At 38.9% G+C, this 21,132-nt stretch overlaps 2 protein-coding genes across 2 annotated transcripts in view; both read right to left on the bottom strand.

Moving 5' to 3' along the window:
- The window catches only part of LOC140946724 (uncharacterized), a 24,179-nt gene extending 11,412 nt beyond the window's left edge, over positions 1 to 12,767 (bottom strand). The window contains exons 1-9 of the mRNA XM_073395829.1: positions 11,108 to 12,767; positions 7,362 to 9,022; positions 6,933 to 6,978; positions 6,241 to 6,462; positions 5,907 to 6,134; positions 5,489 to 5,804; positions 3,583 to 3,929; positions 3,060 to 3,292; positions 793 to 1,115 (exon numbers count right to left, since the gene is read on the bottom strand). Of these exons, the coding sequence (XP_073251930.1) occupies positions 793 to 1,115; positions 3,060 to 3,292; positions 3,583 to 3,929; positions 5,489 to 5,804; positions 5,907 to 6,134; positions 6,241 to 6,462; positions 6,933 to 6,978; positions 7,362 to 9,022; positions 11,108 to 12,767 (5,036 nt within the window). The remainder of the gene's footprint in view (positions 1 to 792; positions 1,116 to 3,059; positions 3,293 to 3,582; positions 3,930 to 5,488; positions 5,805 to 5,906; positions 6,135 to 6,240; positions 6,463 to 6,932; positions 6,979 to 7,361; positions 9,023 to 11,107) is intronic.
- A 1,011-nt stretch (positions 12,768 to 13,778) lies between these two features.
- On the bottom strand, positions 13,779 to 20,177 carry LOC140946716 (uncharacterized). The gene is made up of 4 exons (XM_073395820.1): positions 19,916 to 20,177; positions 19,031 to 19,076; positions 16,869 to 17,181; positions 13,779 to 14,911 (listed from the first exon to the last, which is right to left on the bottom strand). Exons 1-3 carry the CDS (start codon positions 20,132 to 20,134, stop codon positions 16,958 to 16,960), a joined length of 489 nt encoding a protein of 162 aa, XP_073251921.1. The 5' UTR covers positions 20,135 to 20,177; the 3' UTR covers positions 13,779 to 14,911; positions 16,869 to 16,957.
- Between the last annotated feature and the right edge of the window lie 955 nt (positions 20,178 to 21,132).

The following is a 21,132-nucleotide window of genomic DNA, read 5'->3' as shown; positions in this document are numbered from 1 at the left end:
CCAACTGTGAGGAACACTATCATAGGCTTTTCTGTAGTCTATTCAAGTTATACTCAAGTTCTTTTTCTTCTTTTTGCAGTCTTCTATGATCATTTTATTTATTTATTAGGAGCTGATCTTTGCATCCATTTGTATCCCTGACACAACCTCTCTGTTCTTCCGGCAATATATCATTCTTTGTGATATGGGTGTAGCTTCTTTCGGTTAAAATTGATGTGAGCACCTTGTAGGATGTTGATAAACAGGCCTTGGTCTATAGTTTTTGGGGTTCTCTGTGTCTTTGTTCTTTGGTAGTAAATATGTTTGTGCTGTAGTGAACCAATCAGGCAGATTATCTGGGTGTTCTATTGCTTGGTTATATGCATTCAGTAGGTGTTGATGTAGTGCTGTGAGTTGCTTTAGCCAGAAGTTAGGAACTGCATCAGTTGCTTGCTTTCTTAAAACAGTCTGCAACTCATCTTGGCAACTCATATTATTATTATTATTATTATTATTATTATTATGATTATTATGATTATTATATTATTATTATTATTATTATTAAGGTGGGGTGAGGTTTTGTAATAAAGATTCTTTTCACTTATTATTATTATTGTATTATTATCATTATTATTATTATTATTGTTATTATTATTATTATTATTATATATTATTATTATTTCGGACGGCATTCCTCTTTAGAGTTGGAGTGAGCAGGCCCAAGCAGCATCATGCAAATAATTTCTGAATAGGACAATCTAAGTACATGGCCAAATTAAGGCATATTGGATAACAATTACAAAAGTTTGATACCCAGAGAAGCGCCCAGAGAAGTGCATGACGCTGAACTCGATCGCCATTGTACGTAGTAAACTTTCAGGCGTGACAAGGCCGTCGTTGATGTCAGTCCATTCCTCGTGATCTGATGCATCTGAAGCTAACTCTAAAAACCAGATGCGAACGCGGCACGACGACATTTCAGGAACTTCACAACTTTCCTCCGTGAGTGGCAATGGTAGCCGTATGGTTACAGGTTTTTTAAACTGCAATGAGTCATGATCAGAGCCTGTAATTCTGAGTATGGGGCTTGCCGAAATCTCCTTCCCTCTAAATGTTCTGTGAGGAATTTCGTGTAACTAATTGCAGAAAGACAGCACATTAGAAGGTTCTGTAATTTGGAACAATACCTTTACTTTGAAATTTTCTTATTTTTTCTTTTTGGTAACAAGGAGATGATCAGCAACATTCACTTAAGTAGCAATTAATGAATGAGGCTGAGTAGGATATGAAGAATTAAGCAGATCGAGGAGGGTGTTATCCACCGAGGCTGAAATTATTATTCATTCAAAATAATTCCTAGTTTAAAAACACAGCTAAAACATGCTTACCTGCATCGATGTTAAGTTTATCTTCGATAGTGTACGTTTTCGTTTGTCCAGCTCCACAAATATTCCCCGAATAGCAGACGTCGCCATCCGAGTTGTCTTCATGCTGTTTTTGATATGTTTTTAGCCATTATTTCGTCTAGTTCCAGCTGTAATTCTTACTCTTGAAAAGAGTCAAGTGTACGCCATTTTAGTTTTAATAACGAAAACAACTCAACCTCGTCCCCAGGTCTTCTCGGTTAACGGTGCCTTAACCTGTAGAGAACTGCATTTTTGACGTCATTTCCCCATTAAAAACAAAATTCTCCCATATTTGGTCATCAGTAACTGGATGAAATCCTATTTTACCATTCAAATGAAACCTCTTCAGCAGTACTTTCACACGGTACTATTTATTTAGTATGTCGTTCTAACTTTGAGTCTGTGTTTTTAAATCCTATGGTGTGACCATTCAAATAAAATGTCTTTGGAAGTACTTTCATGTGGTACTATTTGTTTTTTAAAATTCTAAGAAATGAAATTTGGGATTTTTGTCGAATTTGGCTTTGGTCACATTTGGCAGTGAAAGGGTTAATGGTACTTTAAAAAGTGAAGAAATCCGAATAATCTTTTAACAATTCCTTACAATGACTGTCAGCCAACTGAGTGCACCTGTGCCAGAGGAAATGGTCTTAGAAATTTTAATCAGTTATCGAGCCACGAGAAATTCCGCTCAAAACAGATTACAACGGATTTAGTCATTACTTGCCCTTCAAACTACAAATGAAACAACAATTTACCAACAAACTAACAAAACAGATCATCACGAAAAATTTCCTTCAGGTGCGCAAATGTTTTCTGCTCGCTTAACCGCAATGCTGGATTCTAAAAAAGGTCGAGGAGTTGGGGTGACTCAAGGGGTCCTCCCCGTCTCCCACTTCCTAGTTTCACCTCAATGCCTACCCCTAGAGTTGTCATTTCTACCCTCCCCAATCTTCTTTGGTGTTCAAATCAAAGATGGCGGCCACGGTTATTAACATAAACAAGTAACTTAGGGCGCTTTCCAAAAGACAGAGCTGACCAGGCGGACTAAGCAGGACCAGTAATTTTGACAATGAAAAAAGCTTTTTTCCAAGAGTTTTTGATGAAAAAACCATCTCCATCGTGCATGCTATTTAGGATATCCATGATTTGGCTGGATAGTTTTGATTAAAAGTGAAATTCTCATTATGACTGGAATGGTCTGGCCGGTCAGTTCTGACAAATGGAAAGCGCAATTAAAGTCGCACAAGGAAATACGACTGCATTGCAGACTAAGTTAATTTCCAGTATTGCCGAAACCTTGGAGTTTATATCTCAATTATTAGCGTTTGATCTACAACGTTCAACACACAACACAAGACGTGCGCAGGACCCCTCTCCCTCCTCCTTTTTGTTATTTTTTACAACGAAAAAGAGATAACTAACAGCGAGATCTCTGTAAAGTCAATAGGTAACAGTATAAGCAAGTCTTTGCCGTGAGCCAATCCACATTATCTCAGTCTTAGCAATGCGTACCGCACACTTGGTGGTTATGAGGCAATACTCAACCTACAGTATACCGGACGTAACAACTGATAATAACTTCGGAATTGCACAAGCTAAGGCATGATCGTTTTTTCCGTGTTATGTAAAATAAATAAATCGTCATAAATAAAGAAATAAATAAAAACTAACTTTGACATGAAGCTCTGTGTCTTCTTGTACAGCATCGTGAGGAATAAAAACATTGAAGAGTGGATGATAAGGCAAGGAAAGGAGTTTTCCCTCAGAAGTGACAGTGAACTTGTGCGATTTAAGTCGGGAAACAACTGCAAATGTTGAGTACTGTGTAGTTTCAAATTTAGCAACCGGCAGAAAATAATCAGGAATATCATTTGACGAGGCAGGGTCTCTCACTTTCCTTGTGTCTGTAATAAAACATGTAGTCTTTTAGTTTCGTGATGCAGTCAAACTTGGATTAATAGAATCTGCAAGAAGAAGTCGTCCGCAAAGAGTAGGTCGCTTTTAAAAGTCACGGAAGTGCTTCTTTAGCTACTTACTGCAAACCGTCTTCTATTAGGCATCAGCCCCCACCCCCCAACCCCCCCCCCCCCCTCCCCTCTCTTAAACGAATGCTGGGACAAAGCGGGGATAATCCGTTTTAAAACTGAGAAGGAAGGAATTTAACTACATGTCTCTTCGCCAACTTCTTCCTTACCTGCCGATGACCGCATATCAACCGTTTCAGAAATGTCATCCCACACGTTACTCTCCCTGTCAAGTAGTTTTTTCGCCACAATCTCAAACCCCTTCAAGTCTCCCGCGCAATGGGAAATTACAAGCGTGACAGCTTTGTTGAAATCAAGACATTGAGCACTGTCGGTCGATAGTTCAATAATGCCACTAACAAGAGCTTCATTGTTGTTCAAAGGAGGGGAACAAACTGACGAATTCCATCTAAGGACAGTGATTGTCCTTTCCTCAGACACAGCATCAGGAGGGAACATCACATGTGCCTTCACTTTTTTAAGATTCCAATGGGCGCCTTGTTTGGTCACTGTATCCCTTAAAAAATTAGACAAATTAAGGTTTTAAGACACCACGGGGTACTCCATACGTTTTAAAATAAGCGTTGCAATTCAATATATGTTTTGGACGAAACACCCCGCGGCGTTGATCGCCACTTACTAAAAACACTTAAATTTTAAGTAAGTATAATTGTTGCAACGTATAGGATTACAGACAGTGATAAAGCGAAAAGTGCCGTCTTGTAGCCATGCACATCCTCTGGAACAGCTCACAATGAATATGCAGGTGATGTATCATTTATCTTTTTCGTACCAGCGTAAATGTTTCGTAAGCGCCGAAGGCGCATACAACCAGGGGGGTCTGGGGGTATGCTCCCCCAGAAAATTTTGAAATTGAGGGTCTCGGAAATGCCATCTCCTGGTTTTTCTGCGGGGCATTTTCAATAAATAATGCGGCAAAAATGCAGTAGAAAGTTGTACAAACACAATGAAGACAGGTCACAAGCAAGGGGCGAGGCGTTGACCCTTAAGACGGGCAAACTCCGTCACCAACCGGTCAATCCACGTTCTTATGTTTATGTATATGAGGGATTGCTAGGGAGCTTAATCTTTCGTCCTTCATCGTACTTCGCAGAGGAGATTTTAGTCTCTTCATGCTACTGAAGCTACGTTCGGCAGTGCATGTAGACGTTGTTTAGTTGTCTTGTTAATTACGTTGAAGTAATCGTGTATCGATTTTCGAGCCATATGTGTGTACTTTGTCTCACGAAACTCACGAAAACACTACAGAAGCCAGTGATCACGCTCCTCAAGTCGCAGAAATATTCATAGGATTCTCTAACAGTTTCTTCGGAAAATCAATCACTGGGGCTTCACTGTTTGACCTCACAAGTATATTCCTAATATCCGTTGACGGCAAAAACGTTTTGTTCTGAAGCCACACGTCATGGCATAGTAACCTCTCCTTCAAGAATACCTGCGGGGCTGGGAAAACTGGTGAGGCTGGCTGACCTTGAGGGAGGGTTCCTATTTTTGCTTACCACTCAAATGCATTTTGCCATTATTAGTGGCCAGCACTGAATGATTGATGCTTGGATAATGGGAATTCTAATAAAAAAGCCAGTATAATGTGAAAATATGAAATTATTGGCCAGGAAATTTAATGAGAAAAAATTTTTTCTCAGATCTCAGCTGTACGCACGGGCGTACTTGCGTATATGGACGCTACGCCCCTGCATGCGTTTTTGACCACGCTTCTTCGGATAATATGGCTGAATATTGCCAAAGGTCTTTTTTGGGTATTATTCAGTCATCTTGACCAAACGAGCTTGTTTTCACAAAGGACTTATTATAATGTCCAACTTAACGAGAACTTTCTCTTGCGGGACCAATGCGGAAAATTCCGAGCGGGCAAGATGCGTCCATCTTGCACTTTTGGGTAGCCAATCAGATCACATAACTTCATCTTGCCCGCTCGCGGATTCATCCATATCTATATAATAAGGACCCTTAAATCCCTCTCTTCAGTACATGTACCTGCAGGGAAGTTTGACTGTATTTCCCTTTGCTTACATTACTTACATAACGAATACTTACTTAATAACAACAACGCTTCGCGTGTTCATGGCACTATAACCGCCATCAACTTCAAATTCGTCTTCAGACTTTGCTTCAACGTCTTTGAATGATCCTCTGGTAATAGTTCCTTGAGATCGTTTTTCAGTTGGCTGTTCGGTTACCTCCTCGGACGCCACTTCAACATCTTCTCCACACCCTTCTGAAATCACTTCCTTGGTCTCTAATTCAGTGGCTTCCTCCGAAACGACTTGAGCTTCGTCGTCGGTCTCGTCTTTCCCTTTCCCAGCATTCGAGGAAGGTTCTTCAAGCACAGATTTTAATCCTTCTTTAAGTACTTGAGATTAAGAAAACAGAAAAAAGAAACGAAGATGATAACGAATTTAAGGTGTTTTTATGTGCAAAAAATTACAATGTAGTTAGGGTACCAAGAAATTACCTGGCATCACATGTAGGGATCCTTCTCCAACGAAGTCTGCAGTTACCTCCTTGGAGACCACTTCAGCATCCTCCTCTGACCTTTCAGTCAACAATTCCTCGGAAGCTAACTCTGTCTCCACCGACACGGCTTCAACGTCTTCTTTAGCTTCTACTTTAGTATCTTCCTTCTCCTCGCAAGTATCCGAGGATGATTGTTCGAGCAAACACTTCATTTCCTCTTGAAGGACTTAAGATTAAAAAAAAGAAAAGACTCAGACATTAGCGAATTAAAGTGTCTAAATCTGCACCATATCAAATAACTATGTGATTACGGTACCGACACGATACGTTACCTGGTATCATATGAATGGACACTTCTCCACCGACGTCTTCAATTACCTCACTGGACACCACTTCAACATCTTCCTCTAACCCTTCTCTGATCACCACCTCGAATGTTAACGCAGCGGCCTCCACGGCTACCGCTAGAAAGTCTTCCTCATCTTTCTCTTCAGTCTCTTCTCTTCCCTCGTAGGCATTTGACGGGGGTTTTTCGAGCAAACATTCTGTTTCTACTTGAGGGAGTTGAGATTAAGAAGAAACAACCAAAAAAAAAAAAAACAGTGAATAGCTGATATAACTAAGATGTTACCTAATTTCGAGTGTCTTTATGGACACCATATCAAATAATTATCTCCTTAACGAATCATATAAACAGAAACTGTGTAGAAATGGAACAAAACGTCTTTTTCTCCGTGAGAGCGTTCTATAAGAGCGCATAATGATGCAATGGTATTTTAGTCCACTGCGCGAATATTTTCTTTCTACATAAGGCCATGATGTTTCCTGAATCAAGAACGTCTGGTGCTTAAGTTCCCTAATTATTGTAACGATGGTAGTGAAGGTGAGGATATGACGCTGAGGTTCTAATGATGACGATCAACTCAATGTTACGACGACGACCGATACAGTGAAGGTAAAAAAAAAAACAAAACAAAGGTAAGTTCCATTTAAAACGTGTAATAAGGTATCAGTGAAAAGTTACCTTTCCGTTTTAGAACGACTCTTAGCTGTATTTTCTCTCCCAAATCCTGTTTAGAGAAAATAGATAATATAGAAAAGCCATTAACACTGAAGAATCATACATAGCAATGCCTGTGTACCTAATAAAACAGACCTCTTTCGTAAGGTAGCAAGGGCTTAATTTTGTGCCATTTTCAGACGTGTTCGTCACTTCACCACTGAAGAGTGCGACCTTCATTAGTGAAATGAATGATTACATTGAATAACTCATTTTCAAATTTGTCCATAGTGCCTGACTGATTTTGGCTTGCTGCCAAACCAACGTTTTACAAAAACAAATTTATACCCTGGAACGTCAAAGCGAATGAGTTCATGAAAGAAAAAAAATACAATAATCTCTGAATTACTGAAAGTCTACTACACAGCTACTAATCATCCCAAAAAATTTTACCTGTAAAGGAGGGTGGTAGACTTTCTCTCTTTCACGATCTCCGATAGAAGAAGCCAGATCTTTCATCTTATTGAGAAACAGTTTCCTCATAGGTTTCATTTCATGGTAATGTAATTCAGGAAAGCTCCTTTCTTCTTTCTGATATCTCGTGCGAAGATCTTTCATTCCAAGTTCTTTGCACAGCTGTAGTATTTCTTTGATTAGTCTCCATCTAGCCACCAACTCTTCTTCTGACTCCTCTGTGCCTTTTCCTTCTTCCCACTGCCTTTGCCAGGTGGTCAGGAGGTTTTCTCGAAAACCTTTAATACTTCCTTTCTCTCCGAAGTCTCGATACAAATCTTCTACGGCTTTCTTCAGGGTTAATTTCTCCTGTGTCTTCTCACCAACAAAGTCAGACCTGACAAGGACTTTCTTAAACAGCGTCAACTTCCCCTGTTTGTGCTTACGAAGTTTTTCATGCTCATCGTGTCGACTACAGAATTCAATTATCTTGTCCAAGAAGGTAGCTCTCTCTCTCAGCAGTTCATTAAGCAGTTTATTGTCTGTTACCTCGTCAAATTCATTGTTAAAGCTTTCCTCGGTAATTTCTTGCATTCCATCATAGAACCAAAGAGCTTCTCTTTCGTACTTGTCTATGAGAGCTTTCTCTTTCTTATCTGTCAATCCAAACTTACTGGTTCTTTTCTCCAGTAGATCTAGTATGGCATCAATAATCTCCTTATTGTAAGGAGTAAAGTTAAACTGTGGAGAAGCTTTCTCTTCTTCCCAGAAACGCTCACAAAATGCCAAAGCGTCTTGCCTAAACTCTTCTTTTTCTTTTTCGGCACCTTTCTTCTTTAGGAATTTATGCATATCAAAGACGCCTTTGATAATTTTTCTCCAAACCGCACTTTGGTTCCCAGCACCCAATAATTTCTCCATTTTACAAGCTTTCAAGAAAAAGTCCAAGGCTTTGTCATAAGTCTCTAAGTTTGCTTGAATAACTCCCAGTTGAAAAATGCTTCGCACAGTATCCGGGTGATCTCCAAGAATTTTATGTCTGATTTTAAACGCCTTCTCTGCCTCCTCTTCGGCTTCTTTGTACTTTTCTTGGCGAACGTAAACATTGGCGAGATTTCTACGAAACAGTGCTTCATCTTCATATCCCAAACATTTGAGCTCTTCTAAAAGTTCGAGAGCATCTTTGTAGCATTTTACTGCCTCGTCATACTCTCCTTTGTCCTCATGAACTGTGCCAATTTGATTCTTGTAAACGGGCATGTCGTAGTGATAATCAGAGCCGGATAATTCTTCTCGCATTTTAAGTGCCTTGCTGTAGAACTCAAGAGCTTTCTCCGGTCTGCCAAGTCCGTAATAACAATTGCCTAGAGCGTTGTAACATCTGGCAAGATTGGTGTCAAGTTTAAACTCACTCTCCATGAGGTCTAAGGAGGACTCTAAACGTTCAATCGCTTTGTGGTAGTCCCTGTTTTTGTAGTAGATTTCTCCCTCCAAATACAAGTAGAGCCCTTGGGTCAGCTTGAAAGATTCGGTAGATTTGTCATCAACTTGTTTTAACGACATGGATGCCTTCTCCAACACTTGAAAAGCTTTATGAGCACCCTGAGATCCTGAGACCAGCTTAGCTTCCCTACATCGTAAGTGAGCGTGAAACAATGAACCTGCAAAAAAGGAATACTTAAAATTTGCAACAATTGTAAACTTTGGCATGATGAGTCTATTTGATTCTCTATGTAAATATACCTCAGTTGTCAGAGCGCTAGTGAAAATGGCAGTGTTAATAGTAATGACTGTGTTGCATTGTGGTGGTAGTAGCAGGGACAGTAGCAGTAGCAGTGCAAGTGGTGGTGGAAGTGTCAGATGTAGTGCAGTGGTGGTGATACATAGAGTGTCATATATAATTCATAGTCAGGTGGCAAAAGCAGTAGTGGTGATGGCTGTGGTAGTGGTAGTGGCAGTAATAGTGACAGTGGTTATGGTAGTGGCAGTGTTAGTGGTGGTGGTGGTAGTTGTAGTAATAGTAATAGAGGAATTAGTAGTGACCTTGGTATTGATATTGTTTTTTGGGGAGTGGTTATGGTACTGGTAGTGGTGGTGGTGGTGGTGCTGGTGGTACTGGTAGTGCTGGTGGTGGGAGTAGTGATGTTTATAGTTGTGATAGTGGTGGTGGTAGTGGCAGTGGTAGTGGTAGTGGTAATGGTGGTGGTAGTGGCAGTGGTAGTGGTAGTGGTAGTGGTAAGAAATAAAGTAATAAATTGCTTTAGTTGCATGACCATAACGTTTTACAGTGTTGCAAAAGCTTACCTATTTCAATTAATATACTATACTAATAAACTTAAGTTACATTACTTTTACTTGACAATAACAAAGTAACACGTATAATATCATAGGTGACAAATTACTCCTTAATTTTGGCATGAAATTTCAGCGATAATTAATTTTGTAATTTTACATGTGAAATTACAAAATTTCCATGGCAACCTTCCGTATGTATCAGTGTCAAGATGGCGATGAAGTCTTAAAATGTCATGAATGAAGATGCCACGGCATCAAAGGATGCTTTAGAAAACCTGAACACACAAAAGAGCACATCAAGAAGAATTCTAACAGGTATTTTGTCGAAAAATTCTGAACTTAAGCCAAATTTAAGATCTAAACGTTTGAGAGAGTGGAGTTCTTGATCGATACAACCCCGTATAAACATGTCAGAAATTTAAGATTGCTAAGGTAATTCGTCACCCATGATATTAATAGGTAATCAAATGGTATACTCGTGAAATTAGGGAATAATTTCACTTGCGTTTTGTCCAAATCCCAATAATTTCCTTCGCCTAAAGGCTCGCAAAATTATAAGGATTTGGACAAAACGCGCGTGAAATTATTCCCTAATTTTACTCGACACAATTTGATTACACATACTAATCATATAGGAGTAAATGAATTTCATTACTAGCTTATTTAGATGATAGTCATTAGAGTTCATGAGAACTTTTATGCATTCTGAGGTTGATTTCTTTGTAGAGTCAGGTACGATTTTATTCAGTTCATTTAAAAAACGTTTGTCTTGTGGTAGTGGTGGTGGGGTTGGTGGTGGTAGTGATAGTGGTAGTGGTAATACTACTGGTAGTGGTGGTGGAAGTGGTATTGGTAGATGTAGTGGTAATGGTAGTGGTACTGGTGGTGTTGGTGGTGGAAGTGGTCATAGTAGTGGTAGTATCAGTAATAGCGGTAGTCTTGAAAAGTTTTATATCCCAGTTACATGCAATGGAAGATACCATTTTGTTTAAATAAATGGGTTGACACATTGTCAATATAACCTCACTAACAATTGAGCATTTGCTTTCATGAAAGAACTCTGAAATTTTTTCATGCAGTATTTGGGGTGAATATTTACAATTATTCTTTGAAATCGAGGTGAATAGTGGCCAAATATTTACCGAGCTGCAAGAGCGGCGAGGTAAATATTCCCACAGCCACTATTCACCGAGATTGAAAAGAATAATTGAGATTGTTCTCTAAAAAAATGGGAAAAATACCGAGCTCACACATTATCCACTTGCTAGGAGGTGAATATTGTTGAATAGTCCAAGATAGCGAACCAACCAGATTGCTTAAATCACCAAGATCACTGAGTGTGTATATACTAAAAAAATGCTAGAAACCAATTTGAGACACCAGGTTAGAAATATATGTAATTTAAAATATTGTAATTTCCTTTTAATAAAATAATGAAAAGAAAAACATACCTAAGTTGCCATCATCTTTGCACATCTCTGCCCAGGAATGGAACAGCTTAGTCTGCTTCTTTCCAGACAACATGGCATTAAAAAGGGACACAATCAATGCACTTTCAAGGTATCCACCTGGAACACTAAAGTACTCTGGTAACAAGGCGATGTCAGTTGCAAACTCAAAGTTTGGACGATCTCTTTTAAACTCGTTGAATGCTCTCATGTAGCTTGACTCTATTAATCCAGCAATTCGCTTCATCTTTGACATAAAGTGCTCATAAAATCGGCCCTTCGCTTCAGTGTAGGATTCATAGAACATAGCATCATTTTGAATGCTCTCAGCATACTTTCTTAAAAGTGGATGAATGTCATATATCAACTGCTTGGACTCTTCATCAACTACATGAATAATTTCATTGGTTACTAGTCCTTCAAGCTGTGCCACTACTTCTGACGTGCTAACACCGAGAATTTTGGCAGCAGTGGAAGCAGTAAAGGGCCCATGAAACAAGGATACCGATACAGCAGAAACCCTCAAAGTGTCAGATGGTAAAGTATAGAACATTTCTCTGATCACTGATATTTGCTCATCATCAATGCCTTCTCCTTCTGAATTAAAAGGTCTTTCTTCTGTATCCTCTTCATATTTTGATTTCACAGGAATTCCAGCTGCCTCTTTAGAGTTCATTTCTATCTCATCAATAAGATCACTGGGAGATTTTCTCCTTTGTTTCAAAATTGCAGCTGTTCCTTTCAATAGCAATGGAACTCCTTTGCAGATGTCAAGAAGCTTCTTCTTCTGCTGTGCCTCAACATGAAATGTTTCTGTAGGTAGCAAGATTTTCTCTGAAAACTTATTTGTAAGAGGTTGCAACTTAAAATCAGACACCTTCTCTGAATTATTCAGCCGAGTCCTTGAAGTCAGAAGCACATTTAATGAACCTTTCTCGCCATCAAACTCTGACAGCTTTCCCAGAAAGAATAAAAACTGTGTTCTTAAGTTCTTGCCCTCCTTTCCCTTTCCTTCAGTGAACTGATCCACATTGTCAAGAAGTAAAAGAACAGAAGGACCTTTGCTTGTCACTTTCAACAGGTCATGAATTCTTCCAACAACAGTACGCATTTTAAAACGAACGTTTTGGATATTTAGGTCAAGTTTACCCATGATGTTCAGATAAACCGCCGTCATATCTTTAGCTTCTCTTAAATCAAAGACATATTTCTCCCCAGCCCATTTATCACAAATGTTCCTGGCAAGAGTTGTCTTTCCCACTCCAGCGGATCCATACAAATTAACAACGAAAGGCTTCATTTTAAGTTTTTCCGTAATCTCCTTGAACTCCTCAATTCTTCCGTGTAATTCCTTTTCCGGCTCAGGCTGGGATGGGTGGGAGGTCTCAAAGTCTCCAACTCTTTTGTTAATGTCCTGCTCATTGTTTGATCTTGTAGCAATGAACTCCTTGATTAGAGTCAGTTTTTTACTCGTTACATAACCGAACTTACACAAACGATCCAAACATGACAACAAATCTTGATTTCCCAGCGATTTAAATTGCTCTCCATAAATTCGTTTTGAAGACTTCACGACATCCTCTGATTCAGCTGGAGAAAACTTCGAGGATATGTCCCTAAAAAGTTGATTTAGTTCATACGGGCTTTCCAAAATGGACGCCATCTTTGATTCCACCACTGGCCAAAAGAAAGCCGGAAGTACTTAGTCTTCCGCGGCTGGAATAGTCACGCGAACCTAACCTGTAGTCACGCATGTTTCAAATAGACCTTGGACAGGTTAAGTTTAACCTAGTTGTTTTGGGGAAGGATGTCTGGAACCGTAATAAGCAAACCCCAAATTCCAGTCATCGTGTTAAACCATTCCCTGTTCCAAAACAAGCAACAAAGAAAACAAAGGGAAAACGGTACACTGAACCCCAGGCAAACGACAAGAAAACTAGCAATCTCCTTCCCGTCTCCCCCCGCCCCCACTAAAATAATCGATAACGGCAATTAAAAATGACAATATCAGGGGTATAATTATTTTCATGGAAGAATTTAGAATAGGCTCGATAGAAGTGGTTAGGGCTTTCAATACCCTCTCCCACCCATACCCTGACAGGGGAGGGGGGGTGGTGTCAAGGTCAGGTTCTCCTACACTCCCTTAGTAATATAAAGTCTGAAGATGTTCTTAGACACGAAAACCTTGCTTAAACTTTGGCTTAATCCTCGGTTAAACTTAATCATCTTTCGAGGAAACGGGCCCTACAGGTGTCTTGGAGAGATTTGATTGTAAACAGGTTGACATATGCAACTTTAAAAACCCAACCATCCCAAGGAATTGCCTTTTTCTCTCTGAATAACAACCAGTGGAAAAGCAACATGAAACAACAACAACATGAATAAAAGAAAAAAGTAAAAAAAAAAATACTTTGAGATATTTAGCCAAATCTGTTTCCCTGCCCAATGATTTAAAGACAATGACGACTTTATGGCAGATAACTGCAATCATGAAAATCCAAAAAGAGCCTCCTGAAACATGTCAGAGGCAAAAACAAATCTTACTTTCCAAGTCCAAATTCTTCACCCACTGTCCCATTCAAATTTGGTCTTAGTGGCAAAAATATATTGTGCCTAGAACTTTTCCAGTCCAAAAATAGGCAAATATCACCCTTTTAATCAAGGTATTTATTTTGAACATGTATGGACTGGTGGAACAGTTTCCTATCATGCATTTTAGATTAAATCAGAAGCATATGCTTCTGATTACATATAATAAATACAGTACTTTATTTAAAAAAACTGTGATGTAAATAAGATATGAAAATTAAAGTATATACATAAAATATCAAAAAACCTGTACATATGATAAAAATAGATATTAATATACTAAATAACATTTATAAAACTAATACTTTACACCTATCAGTTCGCCTGAGGTACTTAACAACTTATTAACACTATAGGAATTACATGAAGAAAGAATACTAAACGTTTCTCAGTTTCTAGAGTGCAGTGTCTGTGTGTAGAATAACATTAAGAAATTTTTTTCTTTTTTGTGAAGAGACATATTTATTTACACTAAACATTAGAATAAGCGTGTGAGATGTGGCAACTGAATTTAAGTGCTTGTCTCACTGTAACTAATACCAGGTACAACTCACAGACCTGACTCAAAGTATACGAAAATAGAATTTTGATGACCCAAACCACAAGAGGAGAGGGTGGAGTGTCTTATCCGACCTCTCTGTATGTTCTGACTTATACTCACGTATATATTGATCTTCAATTTTATCCTTGGTTTAACTTTTTTTTTCTTTTGTTTCACACTAATTATCATACATTACTGTACCCTAAAACGAAGAAAAAGAAAATTTAAACCAAGGATAAAATTAAACCACAACATATATTATCAGCTACAACATAAATACCCTGTACTTGGTACACTAATATAAAGGAAAAAGATATTCCAACAATTAAAAGTACAACGTAGATTACTGTAAATTCAGTGCAAAGAAAATAATAAAATTCTAATCAGTCAGTTGCAACAAAATTGCTGTGCTAAATCTCTACGTTTCACACGTATGTCACACAGCGCTTTGTTCAGAACACGGTAAGTAGGAGCTGAGCCCTCTCTTTCTTTCCAGTTCATGAACATGGCGTAAGGTTTATTGGCAATTTTGTCATTGTCTTTGTCAAATGCTTCCAACTCTGCTTTATCGAAGGTTAGCCGACGCCCAGGCGTTTTCCAATGGTCAGGGATTTTTTTCGACAGATCTTCTAGTTCATCGTCTGTTGGAATCCCTTGCGTCACTTCTCCTGCAAAGACTGAAAAAAAAACTTAAAGGTACTATGTGACCGCATTACCTCAACTTACTTCGAACAAAAAAGGAATGAGGGAATCAATGCATGCAAGAAAAAAAATTGTGAAAGGAGTAAATGGTTTAACAGAGAAATTCACTTTTACGAGTGCATAAAAGGAAGATCAATGAGCTAAAAAGGATGTGGGAGTATGGGTGGGTAGGTGGGTGGTTAATGAGAGGTTGGGTTGGTGGCTGGGCAGGTGGGGGGTGGGGGGGGAGTTGGTCAGTGGATGGATGGATGAACTTAGCATAACTGGAAAAGTGCATAAGTGAAGGAACAACAAAATTAAAAAGCAATTCCGGTAGTCCAGGCTTCTGTTGTTGAAACTGACAAATACAATAACCTGTTGCTTTATTAAATGTTTTCAGTTGTAGATTAATAGTCAAGGAAAAGTTCCTTAACCCATTCGCCCCTGAACCACCCATAACCGCCCGTGCGGATCCAGGTCCTTTCTACCCTTTGTGACGTCATCAGTTTTAACGGTCAAGGACAACTTTCTTCACTAACTTGTGTAGAGTGAAGAGATCTTTCAAACCATACCAGAATGAGCACAATTTAGTCAAGGACAGCAGAGAAAGAAGCAAAAAACCATGTGACATTGACCTCAAAATCTCCATGAAAATCTTGTTCCATTGCCCACCTAACTTTCCTTTCACCTAATCCTAAGATCCTAAAAGCTTTCCTAAAAACTCTTCCCACCAAAATGAAGCCTACTAAATGCCCAGCAAGAGAAAAAAAAAATGAGGCAAGAAAAGCGAAAAAAGAAGGGAGGAGAAAAAGCAAGAAGTAAAAGTCAAGACTGCTGTGCCACTTTTAAACCCAAAAACTATCTTGAAATTTTGCTCTCTGCGCATGTCCGAACTTCGCAAGCTGATGTTTTGCATCTGGATCAGAAGGCCGCCAAGTGTACGACCTGTAAACCGGTTTGTGGTAAGTTTTACCCCTTTATAGCACGACAGTGACCAGAAAACCACTCGACTAACTTCAAAACGCGTTTTTCGGCAAAATCTCCAGGAGCGAATGGGTTAAGCAAAGTACCACGCTTTTTGAAAAAAATCCACTTTTCAGCATAAAACAACCAAATCTGTCTATTTCATGTAAAATCAGGTGAAAAAGTTGGTAAAAGGCCATTTTTAGGTTTTTGGATTAACCCATTCGCCCCTGAACCACCCATAACCGCCCGTACAGATCCAGGTCCTTTCTACCCTTTGTGACGTCATCAGTTTTAACGGTCAAGGACAACTTTCTTTGCTAACTTGTGTAGAGTGAAGAGATCTTTCAAACCATACCAGAATGAGCACAATTTAGTCAAGGACAGCGGAGAAAGAAGCAAAAAAACCATGTGACATTGACCTCAAAATCTCCATGAAAATCTTGTTCCATTGCCCACCTACCTTTCCTTTCACCTAATCCTAAGATCCTAAAAGCTTAAAATTGGACTACGAGTAGTCCCCATTTTTCCTTAGGGATAGTAGAGCGAGCGAAACGCATCTGCGCGTGAAAATCACCTAACGAGAGAAAGGCGAGACGAAAGTTGGAAACATGACATCACATAGCCCTTTTCAAGGCGACATCATTGGCACTTGAATCTTTCCCTATAATACCTTCACTTTCTAAGTTCTGCCCACCTAGTTGTGGGCCCATCTATCGGTAAACAAAAGATACATCCGTTTATAATTTCCCTCGGATATAGGCCCCCTCTAGTTTGCACAGAAATGAATTTGATTTTTTTTAAGCTTAAAAAAGCGAGAAAATTCACAAAGTATTTTGATGGGCACTGCTATGCAGCTTTTTTAGTATGGTTATAGCCAACTCCTCCCCACCCCCTGGTAAACCCTCCTAAAACCTTTACGAAGTTGAGCGGAAGTTGACGGTATCCGCGTTAGGGAGATTTTACTGAATGTCACTTTAAAGTACTTACTTGAATACAACAATATAATCGTCTTTAACTGGGGTTCCGTTTTCAGACTCTAATTCAGCCTCTTCGTCCGGCCCACTCACAATCATTTCTTAGGATCCCCCTTCAACTTCTTGCTCTGACAGGGTTACAATATCCTCTTCTGAACCTACTGAGATCACTTCCGCGGATGATTCTGTCCCAGAAGCCTCCGCAGTTACCGCTTCAACGTCTTCTTCAGCTTCTACTGCTACTTCCTCTTCTTCTTCTTCTTCTTCCTCTTCGCCAGCATCCGACGAGGATTTTTCGAGCAGAGAACTCATCTGTACTTGAAGGACTTGAAATTAAAAAAATAATAATAAAAATAAAATACTGAGATAACGACGAGTTTTAGGTTTCTTTACTTAGCGGTATTTATTGTCAACAAATGTGTTGTTAGCCATCATACCTAGGCCAAAACTCGTAGTACCATAGAAAAAGCCTTTACCCTAAGAGTCTGGTTATTTAAACGAAGTCTGTTTTATATCGTGGTTTAAAAAATCTTTGGACATCCAGATCTCAGCTCTTTCTTAGTACGTTGTTTTAAGAAGACAAATGCTTTTCCAGTCTATGCTATTTGCTTTCATGAAACAGTTCACAATAAATGGTCTCTGAATAAAAGCGTTTGGCAAACTGAAAATGGCTTAGCACGCGGTTTTGTTAGATACTGGTTAGTCTCATAACTGGCCCTGAAAGTTAAAAACTGGATATGATATATATCATATTCATAAGGTAGATATTTCTGCCGCTCTGATTCCTGTCGAAGGAATAGCATCCAAGTAAATAGTTATAAACGTATGGCAATCAAATCTTAGATCAGAGAACTAGCTGGTGATCAATTGAGGTCTCTGTGTAACTGAGCACCTACCCCTCCCCCTAAGTCAACATTAACGATTACTTCTCACCTAGGGCAAAATTGTGACTTACAGGAGGGGTAGGTGTCCACACCTGCGTCATGCTGGTTGTTGCTGTCATACAGTTTTGAAGCGAGGGACCCGTTTCTAGAAAGCCCCGCTAACATTTCCGGCCTGAAAACATATATTCAAATCGAAATATAAAGAATAAGAGCGCGGGTCCTGGCTAGCAACTTCTCCATTTTGTTCCGATAAACGGAGACAGCTTTTGCAGAATTTCCCGCTTGCGATAGAGAGAGATTCCGCACACACTGGTTCAACAATCGAGGACTGTATACTTTTGTACAAATCTGACTTTATTCTTCACAATTCAACATTACACATTCCGTTCTATGATCAATTTCAATCTTACTAAATTTAACAAAAATGCTGCGTATATTAGCTAAAAAAGTCCAGACCCAGAAGAGTAATTCCGGCGTGGTCACAATAATCAAATGGGGTCTAAGTTCTTTGCTCACGTTTAACATTGATCCGTGGGCACTAATTTCAACTAATTTCCTATTAAGCGTGGGTTTACTTAACAATTATGGTGCTAATCCTTATGTGCGGTTCAGCTAGTCATACCCAATTAAATACAACATCGATTAATTCTAATTACCGTATCTTGTCCCACGATATTTCCTGTTACTATCTAATTATCTGTTTCAGCGGTAGCGAGATAATGGCTTACTTAATCAACTACTGAAAATTTAATGAAATAAGAAATTACAATCATAAGCATTCTAACATTTCACACCAACAGCTTCTCGGGACATTCGAGAAACGGGCCCCCGGCAAACAGATGCTCGCACTCAGAAACCAGTTTGACAATTGCTCACTTCGAAATAGAGTGATAGCCTGGGATACAAACTAGACGAGTGCAGGCATTTATAAGATTATTGGGAAGGGGGGGGGGGGGTGGGGGGCGAATGTGAACAAACATGACGGACAGAATAGTGGAATGTTTCAGCGGAGTTAAAACAGCTCAAAATAGCAAAACAGAAGGTGGAATTGAAAGGAGAAAAAAAACATGAAAATGTGAAGCTGAAGGAAGACGATGTGCCTGGAGCAATTTTACCCCAAAACAACTTCCATGTCTCGTCAAGGTGGCTGCTCGACTTGTCCCCCCAAAACAATCCCATAAATGAGCGTGCGCTTAGTTTGGGTCCCAGGCTATCGCCCTTTTCCGAAGTGAGCTATAGAGAACAAGATTGATTAATTATTATTTAATAAGAAATCATCATGAAATGTTACCTTTCGGTGTTAGCGAGGTGCTTGGCTGTTCTTTCTCCCTCAGATCCTATAAGAGAAATTGGTTAAGACAAAACGGATTAGAGGTAAAGTATGGTACATGACAAAAGACACACCGGACTTTTTTGTAGGAAAAAAGGTTTTAGTTTAATGCCATACTTAGGTTCGTCATTTTTTCAGGTTTATAACCCTTTTTTGTTTACTCACAATGTAGCAGGAAAAGTAAAAAGTTAATATATAAAAATTTAATAATAAGCAACGCATAGTCATAGTCACACTCAGTAACTGACTTTCAAATCTTGCCTGTTTGATTACTGGATTTTCAAACACATAAATTCATTTAAAAAAAGTGGTGTGCAATGTTCGATCTCAAACCAACGTTACTAGAATTTCATGAAGGTGAGAATAAAATATCTCTACACTACCGAAAATCTGCTATTATATACAGTAAAAAACCGTTCATCAGAACCTACAAAGTGATGTAAAAAAAGACCCTACAGGCTAAACTTTTTTAGATTTAGACCACTATTTAAAACAACAACAAAACAATTGAAGCAAAAAATCTTGCGCATCAAGGAAAAAAAAAAGACATAAAAAAGGAAAATCAGTAAAAAGCAGTAAAAATCCGTGGAGAGTGGTCGTCTGCTCTGAGTGAGATCTTATTAAACATAACAATAATTTTAGTCATATGAAGGCAAAGACTATACACCAATAATTAATGACAACTCATTTGCCTCATAAAATATAAGAATCTTTTTGTAAAGAACCTAGTGAATATCCTACACTCTGTGTAGACTGCAGTAAATGCCCAAAATAGGAGGACTCTTTACCGTCAAGTTGGAAAACGGTAGGTTATTACAGTAAAGGTTATTAACCCTAAAAGTTTACCTTTAAGGCAGCAAGGTAGACTTTCACTCTTTCTCTTTCTCCAATCGAAGACGCCAGCTCTCTCATCTCATTAAGAAACTTCTTCTTAACGGAAGGTTCCATTTCAGTGTATCGTATTTCCCATAATCTTTCACGAAACATCAAATCTTCTTTTTTATATCTCTTACGAAGATCTTTCATTTTGAGTTCCTCGTACAACTGTAGTATTCCGTCGATCATTTTTTCTCTAGCCACCAACTTCACTTTTGACTCCTCTGCACGTTTTCCTTCTTCCCACTGCCTTTGCCAGGTTGCCAAGAGGTTTTCTTTAAATTTCTTAATACTGTTTTTCTCTCCAATGTCTTTATACAACTCTTCCGCCGCTTCTTTTAGCATTAATTTCTCCTGTTTCTTCTCACCAACAAAATCGGACCTGACAAGGACTTTCTTAAACAGCGCCATCTTCCCCTGTTTGTGCTTAAGAAGTTTTTCACGCTTATCGTGCCGACTACAGAATTCAATTAACTTGTCCAAGAAGGCAGTTCTCTCTCTCAGCAGTTCATTAAGCAGTTTATTGTCTGTTGCCCCGTCAAATTCATTGTTAAAGCTTTGCTCAGTAATTCCTTGCATTCCATCATAGAACCAAAGAGCTTCTCTTTCATACTTGTCTATGAGAGCTTTTTCTTTCTTATCTGTCAATCCAAACAAACTGGTTCTTTTCTCCAGTAGATATAGTATGGCATCAATAATCTCCTTATTGTAAGGAGTAAAGTTAAACTGTGGAGAAGCTTTCTCTTCTTCCCAGAAACGCTCACAAAACGCCAAAGCGTCTTGCCTAAACTCTTCTTTTTCTTTTTCGGCACCTTTCTTCTTTAGGAATTTATGCATATCAAAGACGCCTTTGATAATTTTTCTCCAAACCACACTTTGGTTCCCAGCACCCAATAATTTCTCCATCTTCCAAGCTTTTAAGAAAAAGTCCAAGGCTTTGTCATAAGTCTCTAAGTTTGCTTGAATAACTCCCAGTTGAAAAATGCTTCGCACAGTATCCAGGTGATTTCCAAGAATTTTATGTCTGATTTTAAACGCCTTCTCTGCCTCCTCTTCAGCTTCTTTGTACTTTTCTTGGCGAACGTAAACATTGGCGAGATTTCTACAAAACAGTGCTTCATCTTCATATCCTAAACATTTGAGCTCTTTTAAAAGTTCGAGAGCATCTTTGTAGCATTTCACTGCCA

Source organism: Porites lutea, chromosome 8 (assembly GCF_958299795.1).
Source record: "Porites lutea chromosome 8, jaPorLute2.1, whole genome shotgun sequence".
NCBI classification, from domain to species: Eukaryota; Metazoa; Cnidaria; class Anthozoa; order Scleractinia; family Poritidae; genus Porites; species Porites lutea.
The sequence above is the reverse complement of the archived record's forward strand: the minus strand, read 5'-3'. Positions and strand labels throughout refer to the sequence as shown.

What these genes read in the sequence shown, in the direction of transcription:
- LOC140946716 (XM_073395820.1), bottom strand. Translation starts at nt 20,134, where the DNA reads ATGATCGACGGAATACTACAGTTGTACGAGGAACTCAAAATGAAAGAT. An exon ending in TCTACCTTGCTGCCTTAAAG is followed by an intron (nt 19,077 to 19,915) that starts GTAAACTTTTAG and finishes TTTCTCTTATAG; the next exon opens with GATCTGAGGGAGAAAGAACA. An exon ending in CACCTCGCTAACACCGAAAG is followed by an intron (nt 17,182 to 19,030) that starts GTAACATTTCAT and finishes TTTAATTTCAAG; the next exon opens with TCCTTCAAGTACAGATGAGT.